Source organism: Mirounga angustirostris, unplaced genomic scaffold, assembly GCF_029215605.1.
Source record: "Mirounga angustirostris isolate CCGP_5_RB_7025 unplaced genomic scaffold, mMirAng1.0.hap1 SCAF_3, whole genome shotgun sequence".
Taxonomy (NCBI): Eukaryota; Metazoa; Chordata; class Mammalia; order Carnivora; family Phocidae; genus Mirounga; species Mirounga angustirostris.
The window spans coordinates 68873034-68887601 of NW_026991711.1; the positions used below are offsets into that span (position 1 = coordinate 68873034).

A 14568-nucleotide genomic window follows, 5' to 3' on the forward strand; every position below is an offset into this window, starting at 1 on the left:
TTGAAACAAACAAAAAATACACAATAAAAAAAGAAAAACTGATTAACCTTTAGCTAGACTCATCATGAAAAAAAGAGAGGACTTGAATGAATAAAATCAGAAGTGAAAGAGCTGTTACAACTGACAGCACAGAAATAAAAAGGACTCTAATAGACTATTATGAAAAGTTATACACCAACAAATTGGACAACGTAGAAGAAATGGATAAATTCCTAGAAATAGTCTTCAAGACTGAATCAGGAATAGAAAATCTGAATAGACCTATTACTAGTAATGAAATTGAATAAGTAATCCAAAAACTCCCAACAAAAAATCCAGGACCAGATGGCTTCATGGGTGACTTCTACCAAACATGTAAAAAATATTTAATACCTATCCTTCTCAAAGTATTCCAAAAATTGAAGCAGAAAGAATGCTTCCAAATTCATTGTACAAGGCCAGTATTATCCAGATATCAAAATCAGACAAGCACAGTACAGACAAAAGATTAAAAGCCAATATTCCTGATTCATATAAATGTAAAAATTGTCAACAAAACATTAGCAGAATTCAATAATATATTAAAAGGATCATTTACCATGACCAAGGGATTTATTTCAGGGATGCAGGGATGGTTCAAGATCTACAAATCAATGTGATAAGCCATAGTAACAAGATGAAAGATAAAAATTATGATTAATCTCAATAGATTAAAAAAAAGCATTTGACAAAATTCAGCATCCATTCATTAAAAAACTCAACAAAGTGGGTATAGAGGGAACATACATTAACATAATAGAGGTCACATATGACATACCTGTAGCTAATATCATACTCAACAGGGAAAAGCTCAAAGCTTTTCCTCTAAGATCAGGAACCCAAGCCAAGGATGGCCACTCTTGCCACTTTTATTCAACATAGAACTAGAAGTCCTAGTCACAGCAGTCAGACAAGAAGAAAAGGCATCCATATTGTTAAGGAAGACACTAAACTGTCACTATTTGCAGATGACATGATACTATACATAGAAAACTCTAAAGACTCCACCAAAAAACTATTAGAACTGATAAATGAATTCAGTAAAGTTGCAGGATACAAAATTAATATACAGAAATCCGTATATTTCTGTACACTAATAATGATAGGAGAAATTAAGAAAACAATCCTATTTACAATTCCATCGAAAAGAATGGAATACCTAGGAATAAATGTAAGGAGGTAAAAGATCTACACTCTGGTAACTATAAAACATTGATGAAAGAAACTGAAGAGGACACAAACAAATGGAAAGTTATACCACACTCATGAATTGGAAGAAATAATATTTTAAAAATGTCAATACTACCCAAAGCAATCTATAGCTTCGGTGCAATTCCTGTCAAAATACCACAGGCATTTTTCATAGAACTGGAACAAATAATCCCAACATTTGTGTGGAACAACAGAAGAGCCCCAATAGCCAAAGCAATTGTGAGAGAGAACAACAAAGCTAGAGGTGTCTCAATCCCAGAGTTCAAACTATACTACAATAGTAATAGTAATAGTAATCAAAAACATATGGTACTGGAACAAAAAGATACATAGATGCTTGGAACAGAACAGAGGACCTATAAATAAACCCATACGTACACAATTAATTGACAAGGCACAAACATATGATGGAGAAGAAAAAAAATCTTTTCATTAAAAAGTGTTCACAAAATTAGACCACTTTCTTATGTCATGTACAAAAATAAAATGAATTAAAGATTTACACGTAAGACCTGAAACCATAAAACTCCTAAAAGAAAACATAGGCAGTAAACACTTGGGCATTGGTCTTACCAATATTTTTTTGGATAGGTCTCTTCAGGCAAGGGCAAAAAAAGCTGAAATAAACAATTGGGACTACATGAAACTAAAGTTTTTGCACATCAAAGGAAACCATAAAAAAATGAAAAAGCAACCTATTAAATGAGAGAAGATATTTGTAAATGATGTATCTGATAAAGGGTTAATCTCCAAAATATGTAAAGACTCATACTATCTGATGAAAAAAATGGGCAGAGGACCTGAATAGACTTTTTTCCAAAGAAGATCTACAGATGGCCAACAGTCCAATGAAAAGATACTCAACATTACCAATCATCAGGGAAAATGCAAATTGAAACCACAATGAACTATATCACCTCACAGCAGTCAGAATGGCTAATATCAAAAATATAAGACCAAGTGTTGGGAAGCATGTGGAGAAAGGAAGCCCTTGTGCACTGTTTGGAGGGATGATAAATTGGTTCACCACTGAAAAACAGTATGGAAGTTCCTCAAAAAACTAAAAACAGAACTACCCTATGATCCAGTAATTCCACTACTCAGTATTTTACCCAAAGGAAACAAAAGCCCTAATTTGAAGAGATAAATGCACCCCTTTGTTTATTGCAGGATTATTTACAATAGCCAAGATATGGAAGCAGCCCAAGTGTCCATTGATAGATGGAATGGATAAAGATGTGCACGCGCGCGCACACACACACACACACACACACACTGGATAACTGCACAGCCATAAAAAGAATGAGATCTTGCCTTTGTGACAACATGGATGGACCTAGAAGGTATTATGCTAAGTTAAGTGAGTCAGATGGAAAAAGACAAATACTGTATGATTTCACTTATATGTGGAATCTAAAAAAGAAAACAAACAGGTTCAAATATAGAGAACCAACTTGTGGTTGCCAGAGGGGAGGGGAGTTGGGGGATGGGTGAAAGATGTGAAGGGGATTAAGAGGTACAAAGTTCCAGTTATAAAGTCACAGGGATGAAAAGTACAGCATATAGAGTAAATAATATTGTAATAATTTTGGGGACATATGGAAGCTACATTTGTTGGGGTAGCATTCCCTAATGTATATAAATGTCGAATCACTAAGTTGTATGCCTAAAACTAATATTGACATAATACTGTATGTCAAGTATACTTTAATTAAAAAGATTAGAGTATTTTATATATATAATTTTTAAGTTTGAAAGTCAATATCTTAATTATTTCAAAGCTAGGGATGTTTTATATACTATGTGTATGTGTGTATAGCCATTTAAGACTTCCCTAGATTTAACATAATTAAGGAGAAATTCACTTTAAATTTATTAGATTGAAATAATTATGCATAATATATATATACATGATAAGAATACATAATTTTATTACTCTAAAGTGAAACCTGAATTGCTCTTAAGTATGGGAAATGACATGAGTTACATTTAATGTGTGTTATTTTTTGAGCAGAGATGGACTCTAAGGTTCCTGTTAATATTTGCTAGAATAGCAAACTTTATCTTGACAACATGTCCTATAACTTGCATTAACTGTGTTCTCTTTAATAATTTGTAATTCTGTGGAGGAAGCCTGGTTTGTGAAGAGATCTTCATACCGCTCCCTTGAAATTGGCATTTAAAAGTATACTTAAAAACTATTCAGTCATTTTCCTTTTATCAAACTAAGTGATAAATATGGTAACAAGGCTGTCATGTGTGTTTCCTCCTCTACCCTCCTCCGACGTGAGGTTTCTTGGGCTCCGTCCTCACCCCACTGCTCTTGGTAGGATGGGCTGTTCACGGACGACCAGCACATCTGCACCTTTAGTCCACATCTCTCCTCTGACCTCAGATCCTCCCATTGAACTGCTTGCAAGACGTCATTAAACCTGGGCATGGTCTAGTAGGCCGATATAGTCCCTGACCAACACGCGTGGATGTATAGTGGCCTCAGTCCTCCTTTATCCCTGTGTCAGCTGTGTTACCACGGGTCACCTGGTTCATCGAAGATGGAACCTCAGCATCGCCCTCGACTTTTTCTTCTCCTTCATTCCTCATCCTGACCCCTAATCAGCTTCATTGGCCTTTTGTGCTCAGTCTTTCTTTCATTTTCTGTCCTCTCTCCATACCTAGCCCTTCTGTCCTGGTCAAAACCCTCATCCTTGTCTGAGCTATTTCAGCAACCTAGTGACTAGTCTCCTGTCTCCAGCCTATGTGTCATCAAATCCACCCTTCACATCCCTGCCATAAAAATTTAACTAAAACATTCCCAGGCACAGTATCTTCCGTCATCTAACCCTTACCTATCTCTTGTGCCTGATTCTTCCTTTTTGGTTTGTATTTCATATTCTAGCAATACTAAATTGCTTGTACTTGGGGCGCCTGGGTGGCTCATTTGGTTAAGTGTTCGACTCTTGGTTTCAGTTCAGGTCATGATCTCCAGGTCCTGGGATGAAACCCCGTGCTCAGGAGGGAGTCGGCTTCTCTCCCCCTCCCTCTACCCCTGCTCATGCTTTCTCTCTAAAATAAATGAAATGTTTTAAAAAAATAAGTTCCTTTTGCTTCCTTTTTTAAGAAGATTTTTATTTATTTATTTGAGAGTGGGAGAAGCAGACTCCTCACTGAGCAGGGAGCCGGACACAGGGCTCGATCCCAGGACCCTGGGATCATGGCCTGAGTTGAAGACAGACACTTGACCAACTGAGCCACCCAGGCACCCCTGTAGTTCCCTTCTCTTTTTTACCACTTTATGCTCATGCTGCAGCTGCTTAATGGAACATTTCTCCTTAGCCCTCACTTCATCTAACTCCATCTCCTTCTTTAAGAATCAGCTCAGGTGTGATTTCCTCCAGAAAGCTTTCCTATTTCAACCTCCTCACCTCCAGCTGAATTAGATGCTTGACCTTTGCGCTTCCGTAATATCCAGTGTACATCACCATTATTTCACTTACTTTGTTGCGGTAATATTTCTTCACTTCTAGGAAAATTTTGGCTCTCTTGGAAGTAGTATGTTTGTTACTTTTAAAAATATTAAAGCATCCTAATGCTAAGCAGGACAGGGCAACTGAAGAGAATCAAACGTCATGTAGATATTTACTTCTTATCTGAATGTTAGGGCAAGTATGAAAAAGTAAATATAAAGAAGGAAAACCATAACACAGGAACTTTTTCAAAGAAGGATGTCCAGAACCAGGGTGAGGATCAGAGTGGGCCAAGTGAGGCCTCTCGGCATAGCAGCAGGTGAGGCACTCACTCAGGGTTGTCCTTAAATTTTGTGCCTCGGCTAGTCACTTGCTTTGCCCTAGTCCTGGCACTGCCAAACGAGAGCGGAAGGAAAGACAACACATATTTAAGTTTTGTGTTTGAGCAAATCAGTTATGTGGGAATAAAATCACTTGGACAGTTATAAAAGGGCTGGGGGGAGAGACCAAAAGGAAAAGAATGATTTTCATGGTAGGACTTGGCATCGGGAGGCGTGCGGCTCACCTCTGGCGTGGAGCTGACTTCGTGCACCTGGCCGATGAGCTTACAGTAGGACTGAAAAAGCAGCAGCAGCTGGAAGTGCAGCTTATATAACCTCTGGCACAGTTCCAATTGCTAAAGAGAGAGTGTGCATGGGAAGAAACAGTTATTAAGGATCATTCTTGTATAACAAGGGAAATCTCGGTGGAAAAAAACTTTTTTTTTTTCTTTTTACATCAAGGAAACAGAACTAGCTGTTATTATTCCAGATGAAACAGAACAACAAAATCCAGCCAATAAATATCAGTGAGAAATTCACAATACAAGATAGAATAGCTCCTGGAAGATGACTAATTAGAAGGAGTTGCCATAAAGGGACTCAGTGAATCACCGGATTTTCATTATGTTTGCCAATTAAATCCCTACAAATTATAGCTGTGGTCATCTTAATTGCAGTTGTCTTAATTTTTATAAGCTAAAATTGTTTTAAAAAGCAAAAACAATTATGAAAAGTATATTTGAAAGGCAAAACATTTAAGTCATTCTAGGTGTTAAATTTGTAAGTTCAGCAACTGGGGGGCTTACTCCATGTGACAATTTTGGCTGCCTTTTAGAGTGCAGACACTCATCTCAAAGTCTGTGTAAACACAACAGTCAGTCATATGATCCTCTAAGGTGTTGTATCAGTTTTAGTGACAATGCTTCTACTCAGTGCTTAGTAAATATTTGTTGAATTACAGAGTTAAAAAGGGGCTACAAGTGCTAGGAGAAAAGAGAAATTAAGGGAACATTCAAAACTTTGTGTGGAAAGAACATTAAAAAGGAATCCTACAAAATGGCCCTTGAGCCCTATAGCTACCTCTGGAATTTAAAATGTTTTCATTATATGGCTTAGGTCTACTATGAGGGAAAAATAAATCTTGAGTAATTCCAACACCAACGATCATACTACTCTTTGAGCTGTATCTGCTTGTAATGGGCTCTACACTTTGCCCGTTTTACTCTAAGAATGAGTTAGCTCCTAGGTGGTGGATGGCAATTCTGTGGAAGAAAAGAGCAGCCTTCACGAGATAGAATTTCATGGCTCAGCAGTCACCAGGGAAAGTGGGTTAAATATGTGGCGTCAACGAAACATGTCACTGTTCAGTTTCAAATGTGGTTAAGTAAGGATAAATAGGGCCTTTCTTTTGCTAATGGACTATAAAGAACTCAGCTCAGAATTGAGAGCTTCTGAGGTCTCTTAAAATTGCTCCCCCAAATCAGTTTAGGGAGAGAAATGACAAGAATTTAAATTTAGGCTTTAGGAAGACTATCCAATTAATGGTGCTAATAGAATTTTGATCCTAATTGTTAAAAGTTACAAAAGTCCGTGCTAAGGCTATGCTCAATGAAGTTTTCTTTTGTCTTGTCCTTTCCCTGGCTCCTGGGGGGAAAATAACAATTCTAGATTTAGACTGATTTGATCTCTCAATGCTGATACCAAACACAAGTTTAAAGAAGTAGCTACACTCATTAGTTAACCCAAACTGGATCTTTGGTTGTTTTAGTCAAGCATTTTGTTTTTTGATCATTTAAACCTTTCTTTATGGAAATCTTTTAAAATCTGATGTAAAAGATAACTGCCAGAGACTTGCAGATAAATAAAAAAGTATTTTTAAAAACATAATGTTACCTTCACAAATTTAAGGTGAAACCTAGCTATGAAAACTCCGACCTTTGTTACAGTGCTGGTTATTACTCAAGATATCCCACTGATAGTATGAGAGTTCATAGCAACTTAAATTTCTACTTTGGGACGAAAGCAGCCCAGAATGCTACTAATTCACTGCACGTCTCAGTCTACCAAATAAAATAAAATGAAACGCAAAGGGGAAAACATGCTAAGAGCTAGAAGAGTAACCGTAAAAATAAGGTTTGTTATGGGTCCATGCCTAAAATGGACATAGAGTATGAAAGAAAGTTAACTTACTGCAAGAGATTCCATTTGCTACACAGCAAGCACAGGAAACAAAGGAAAGGAAAGAAAGTACAGGGTCAGTGTAATGCATGCAACGGAAAGCACGGCCCTCTTCCAAGAGCAGAACCGTCAGCAGTATTAGCATTGCTTGCCCAAACTCGATCAATGGTTGCACATCTTGTACCCATTCAACATGCACAGCGGTCCAGTTAAAAAGAAGCTTGAATGGGAAACATATCACTGAAAAATAACTGGTAATCGTTTAGACTCTCTGATTGGTTGGTTTAGGTTTTGTCAGTCTTGGAGACCAGAAGTCAAAACTTTTATTGCTTGAAGGTTTTAGTGTTTAACTGTGAATAATATGTGAATGGAGTAAAACGGTGAGGAGACCAACTGATTAATCTGAAAGAACTGGAGCCCCAACAAATTATACTTTTGCTACCCGTTAGTTAAGGCAGAGTCTTTAATCCGTTTGACTTCCTATCTGCTAAACTATGACAATCCAATTAACATATAATATAATTAACAATCTAAGTGGCTTTTCATTTAGTCAGATTGCCTTCCTTGTTAAGAATATTTTATAGGACTGCGAGATATAGTCATTTCAAAGGAGTAAACCTAGTCTGTATACTCCCAAACAAGTGTGAGATTTGACAAGTAATTTTCTTGTATTTCATTTGTAATAATTTTGTTCTCAATTTCTAAAAGTAATCTAGAACTGGTGGATAGTTTAGAATAATATAAATTTGTAACTGAGCCATGTTCAATTATGGCTTCCATTTTTTGGTGTCATCATATCCTAACCATAGACTTGGCTTTAAGGAAAGTGTGGGTGTGTTGGAAAGATGATCAGAGTCTGACAGAATATTAAAAAAAAATCAATTTGGCCATTCCTAATTATGGATCAATATATCTGGTTCTGGATTTTCAAAATATTTAAAGACCTATCTAACTTAGTTTCTAATCCTTAATAGGAAAATCACTTATTTTAAAGTTCTTTCTAAAATAAATCTCTGGGTTATTATCAGTTTAATGTATTATACTTTATATGTGGTACACTACACACACAAAATAAAACTATCAAATTACTTATTAGTATCTTCAAACATAAAGCCCCACCACTACCAACCCCCCCCAACACCTTCTCCTAACCTCCGAGGGTCTCTTCTTGCCTCACCTGTTACTAATATCCTATGAGTTGGGCACACTGATGACTACTGTATTATGTTTGTTGAGTAGTTTTTTGGACCTTGGCCATGAATATCTTTCAAAGCGTTGAAAGATGAATACATTGAAGCCTGTGATGCAGATTACACAGCCTGAGGTATTTACTATTTTCAAGACGACTTTATGCCTAGACGTTTTAATGACCAAACCTTAAGTACTGAAAAAACTGCTATCTTTCTACTGTTTTCCAAAACAAGGTTGTAATCCAAGAAGGTCATCAAATCAGTTAAAGCAGAATGTCCTCTGTTCAACAAAGGCAAATGAGACTTTTTGACTCCAGCTTGGTGCTGAGGAATTTAATGTCCATGAATTCCTCCCACTCAGCGCTCAAGGAACAAAACTGTATTTCTTGGGGGATGGCCAAGTTGACGCACACCAGTTCTCAATATCCTTCTTAAACGCTCCCTTTTAGGTAGGTTGGTGCAAGCCGCCTTGCTATTTATTATCTTAGAATCCTTTCCTAGGCCACAGGCTGGGGCCTCATTTGCATTTAGAGCTCCCCAAAAGATAGTGAAAAATACCTTTCTAGGGGGCAATTTTATGGCAAATGTTAAAACCTTTTATCCCTCTTGTGCTAATGTTTTCCTGTATCCAGGTTTTAAGAATAATCCCTTCATAAGTCTTTATGAACGTATTTATGTTTTGGTGACTTCAGATTCTTTTGAAAATGTTATAGGAATGGCACCGTTTCATTTGGTCAGAAGGATTTTCTTCAAGCCCTGTTCCTGCGCTCCTAATATAACTTGATTTATAAATTGGATTTAGAGGTATGTTTTCTCAAAACAAGAAGAAAATATCAAGAAACCAAGATGTTAAAAACTGATCATAGACAGGGTAGCTTAAAAGCCCAGAATAATCTTTGTTTGTTAACAGTAGCATAGCCATTCTTGTTTCTCTGTATTCTTCTCTAAATGAGTTCTATGCTTAGGACATAGCCAGTCAGGCAAAAATTTGAGAAATGTTTATCATGACAGAAGATGAGCCACAGCGTACTGTAATAGCTATTGTTTTCATCATAGTTAATCTCTAAAAGCCACTGGTTTAAATTAAGTGGGACAAAATTTAGACAACCTAGCCTAAGAATACATAGATGTATCTCATCTCCTAAGTAGGTATACCTACCTCCTAAGTAGGTATACCTACCTCCTAAGTAGGTATACCTACCTCCTAAGTAGGTATACCTACCTCCTAAGTAGGTATACCTACCTCCTAAGTAGGTATACCTACCTCCTAAGTAGGTATACCTACCTCCTAAGTAGGTATACCTACCTCCTAAGTAGGTATACCTACCTCCTAAGTAGGTATACCTACCTCCTAAGTAGGTATACCTACCTCCTAAGTAGGTATACCTACCTCCTAAGTAGGTATACCTACCTCCTAAGTAGGTATACCTACCTCCTAAGTAGGTATACCTACCTCCTAAGTAGGTATACCTACCTCCTAAGTAGGTATACCTACCTCCTAAGTAGGTATACCTACCTCCTAAGTAGGTATACCTACCTCCTAAGTAGGTATACCTACCTCCTAAGTAGGTATACCTACCTCCTAAGTAGGTATACCTACCTCCTAAGTAGGTATACCTACCTCCTAAGTAGGTATACCTACCTCCTAAGTAGGTATACCTACCTCCTAAGTAGGTATACCTACCTCCTAAGTAGGTATACCTACCTCCTAAGTAGGTATACCTACCTCCTAAGTAGGTATACCTACCTCCTAAGTAGGTATACCTACCTCCTAAGTAGGTATACCTACCTCCTAAGTAGGTATACCTACCTCCTAAGTAGGTATACCTACCTCCTAAGTAGGTATACCTACCTCCTAAGTAGGTATACCTACCTCCTAAGTAGGTATACCTACCTCCTAAGTAGGTATACCTACCTCCTAAGTAGGTATACCTACCTCCTAAGTAGGTATACCTACCTCCTAAGTAGGTATAATCAACACGTGCTCGCCTGTTGCTAATATCACTTGGGTTTGGCTCACGGATTGTATTGTGTATGCTGAGTAGTTTTTTGGACCTTGGCCATGGATATCTTTCAAAGCTTTGAAAGACAAATACCTTTAAGCCTATGATACAGATTACACAGCCTGAGGTATTTACTATTTTTAAGAAAACTTTAACGTCAGCAGACACTTCTTTTCAGTCAACGCGGGGAAGAGGATTCCTTACAGAAGAGTAATTGACTCTCTCTGAAGGGTGCTGTTTAATGGGTTACAGTTTAACTGCAGAAACTGCAACTTGTTCAGTTTGTTTAAGAACAGAGGTTGCAGGCTTCTCGTGCATAGATTAGTGTCCAAAAAAGACCCTAGTATTTGGAATGATGATTGGAATATAAGATGAAATGTAGCTGGGCTAAATGTAAATGATGGCACTTGAGTCCGAAGAGTCAAATGTTCAAGTAGTGCTCAGAAATACCTGTTGAATTGGGACTGTGCCAACTAAAATCACTTATAATGAGTGAAATGGAAACATCTCCAGCTTTGCCAGGGCTGGCCCTACAGGACCCGGGAGGTGAGCCGTATTCATTAGTTGAAAGGCTAAGGCTCGTGCTGCCATCTGGAGCACTTGGAGCGGGGTTCTTCTTCCCGACCCACATTTCTGTCCCCTTGAAACTACCTAGTGGTAGCCACTCCAGATGAATTCCACAGGAAATGGAGAGGTCGGTGGAAACCCAAATTCTTAATGAGAAGGGCTGTTCTAGGGTCATGAAGAGTTTTGTCCCTCCTGCTCAGGCTGAGAAAACATGGGTAAAGCAGGGTCTGCCAATCAGTGAAACTGCTTTCATGAGACACATGCAGATCATACTCCTCGTCTTACATTCTATTTAGCGTATGCCGTGCGTTATTCTAGGAGAATGGCTATTATAATCACCCGGAAGCCTAAATCATTGACTAATCACGCCCGTCTTTTAAAATAAGCCTTCTCTCAAAAATACTTCCCAAGTATTAGAGACGCTTTTTTTCTTTTTTCTTTCTTTTAAAGACACCGTTTTGTCCGTGCACCGAGAATTTTCTAACAGACACCTGAGTGAGCCGGTCCAGCAGACAGGCTCTTGCATCTTGTGTAGAGAGAGACGTTTCTCACGCAGGCAAGAGTAACACACTCTCAAGCAGGTGCTAACGGGTGGCCCATTTTTCTTGAAACATACAGCCTGGCTTTCCACTTACCCACGTGGGGGCCTTAAGTACAGCCACACATTTTTCTATTATGAGAAAAACAGCAGCCCAAGCATCATGATGATTGGCACCTGGCTGCTGCCGTCAGGCTTAGGAACTCAACACTGCAGTGGCAAACGGTGGACAGCACAGCAGAGGGGCAGCTGATGTTCAGCCCAAGCTTGCGGCCGCCATATGACAAGGCAGGCCCAGTGTTGCTGGCTCCTTTTTCAGAGACGGCATTCCGTCGTGAATGTATGCGTACGTGTGGACGATTTTAATTTTTAAATGTCAGGCCAATTAAGAAAACATCGTACAAGCTTAATAAAACATGTCTGTGAATTGGGTTACAAGTGTACAAGCTACCAGTGTAACCCTTTTATATTATTTTGACGTCTGCAACTTCATGTTAAGAATACAAGAGAAATTGGAAAATAAATATTTGACACCCAGCAAGGAGTTATATTCCCTTCTACAAACCCATCCATAGTGACTCCTCACTTATGCCACTTGTTTGGAATGACCAGAAATGAACTTGTGGCAATGACCAGTCGGGGCTGGGTAGGGCTTGGGGGTGGGAAGACTCCATACGCCTGCGTGTCCACCATCACTATCTCTGGCAGACTGACCTCTCTAAGAGCTCAAGAATTTACTCTGCTAAGTTCAGTAAGCCAAGTTACTAATCCTTTCCTAAAGTACACACTTCTCTGAAACAGAAACACTCCTGTAATAATCACTGGCACGTTTACTCCACAATCTGCATTCAGACATAGATTCTGTGAACCTTAAGGTCACTTCCCATCCCCATTCCACTTGCCTCCATGCTCAGAATAATTGGCAACTTCAGACTGTTCCAGAAGACAGGGAACCTGACTAAACAAAAGAGTTGGAGAGAATCACTTGAGGGTAAGCTGTCCTCTGAGGTCAAACATTTGTTGGGTTTGCTTCGGGACAGAAGCCAAACCGTAGCTCTAATTAGCCTAATAATATCTCTGCCAACTCTGGACATAAGATTGTTGTTTCAGTGGAGTGACACCATCATCCATCCTCAAGGCCCACCTTTAGTAGCGTGTAAAGATCCCCCCCCCCATTTGCCCTCATGGCCCATTTTTGGCCTTCTTGGGAGTGTTCTCTGCAATGGGAACGCAGTCTTTCTCATTTCTACACTCCCCCCTGTGCCTAGCCAGACCTCACATTCAGCAGTGGTTCAGGTAAGGTGGGTGGGATTAGAGAATGTGCAGTTTGAGCTGCATGCCCAGTGGCCAAACTACTTCCAGGGTCTACTAAGAAAACAGAATTTAACAGTATCCCGACAATATAAACAAATCACCCAAGACTTGCCTGACTCAGTGGGAGAGCACCTTCTCCAGTAGATAGTATACAATTTGCCTTCCAGACCAGCTTTGACCTCAAAACTGTCACACACAAAGGACCAAAAGCATCTTCTTCAGGATATTTGTTCATTGTCTGGGTTTTCTGGTCATCAGTGTGTCCATGAGCCACACAGGGAAATTCTAATGCACTGAGCTAATACCAGTAATGGGAAGAGAGCTGGGTTGGTTTTGCAAAAATGCTGGAAACATTAGACTCAGAATTTGGCCTTAATGTTGACCTTTTCCTAACAAGCCCACTTTCCTCCCTGCTGGGTGTTTTATGCAGGTTCCTAAAACCATACAGACTTTTAGACAGATGCTGGAAATTGTCCTCTATCTTTTTTCTATGTGTATGTTTTTACCTTTAAACTAAGTTAGAGAAAGTATGAACTCTAGGGATGGGAAGAATCTGGCCTGCAGACGTAGCCTCTCAGCCTTAACTTTCTTATCTGCAAAATTGGAAAAACCATTCGAAGGACTGTTGTAAAACATCAAATGTGTTTTTATATGTACAGTGCTTGAAAACAGTTTCTTCTTTCCATGTTTGTATTTTCCAGCCTTTATTATAATACTAACAGAGTTGCCACATATAAATACTTGAATGAAGAAATGAAGTCTAAAAACAAGAAAATGGACGAGAAGAAACACGACTACAACACAGATGCACAGAAAGGGGGGGATGAGGAGGAAATGAAAAAGAAAAAAAAACAGTAAGAGGTAAGAAGATTAAGCAAAAACAACAGAAATCTTTCTTCGAGGGACGTGGAGAAGAAATGGGGGGGAAAAGGGCAACTGAACAAAAGAAAACCACAAAAATAAACTGTGAGCACAACAGAGACACATAGTTGAAAATTGGAATGTTTGGGAAGGAGAATAATTTAACTGGAAGTCCTGAGTTTTTAGATTTAACCAGGAAGCTGTAAACAAATGAACAAATAAATAATAGATTTTGTTTTAACCCTCATTCCCAAAAATCTGCAATGTATTAATGCATTTTCCTGATGGAGATTTGATTATAGACAATATAATAGTTAGATGATTGAGGGTAAAAGTTTAGATAACTATTTTTATAGTCCTAGATAAACTTCTAGGATAGATAAACTATCATGAACTAGACTAGGTTTTTGCTAATTTTAAGTCATAACTTGATAACTTTTCTCTGGATTGAATTTATTTTAATAGCAGAGTATAGTGGAGGGAGGATTGGGCCTGGAATCAAAAGGCGTGGGTGCTACTGGGTGGCCAAAAAATCTGTAACATATCCTCTGTGTGTGTGTGTGTGTGTAATGTGTAATGTATTTAACACGTTACTTTTGGGGTATGCTCATGGTACAGGTTATTCAGTGAAAATCAGAGTCACAAGTCATTTAAGGCAGCACATCACAGATGCATAGGTAGGGACTGATGGAAAGGCTAGAGTCTGTTGTATTTTGAACTGCACATTTAGCTATGCTTACTGGGGACATCTCATGTGATGTCATAAAACCCATATTTTTAAAATGTAATATAGATACACCATTTGTTATGTACATTTGCCTGTTTCCAGATGTTGTGGGCAGGCCATGTTTTAGCCCGTTGCCTATCAACCATGAAGCCTTGGACCAGTCAAGCTTGGTTTCC

General features: G+C 38.6%; 1 protein-coding gene across 7 annotated transcripts in view; it reads right to left on the minus strand.

Annotated features, from left to right (window-relative positions):
* Positions 1-14568, minus strand: part of FRY (FRY microtubule binding protein) — a 348688-nt gene that overhangs the window by 7763 nt on the left and 326357 nt on the right. For all 7 annotated transcript variants that reach the window (XM_045869273.3, XM_054506292.1, XM_064586228.1 and 4 more), the window contains one exon: positions 5260-5370. In XM_045869273.3, the coding sequence (XP_045725229.1) occupies positions 5260-5370 (111 nt within the window). The remainder of the gene's footprint in view (positions 1-5259; positions 5371-14568) is intronic.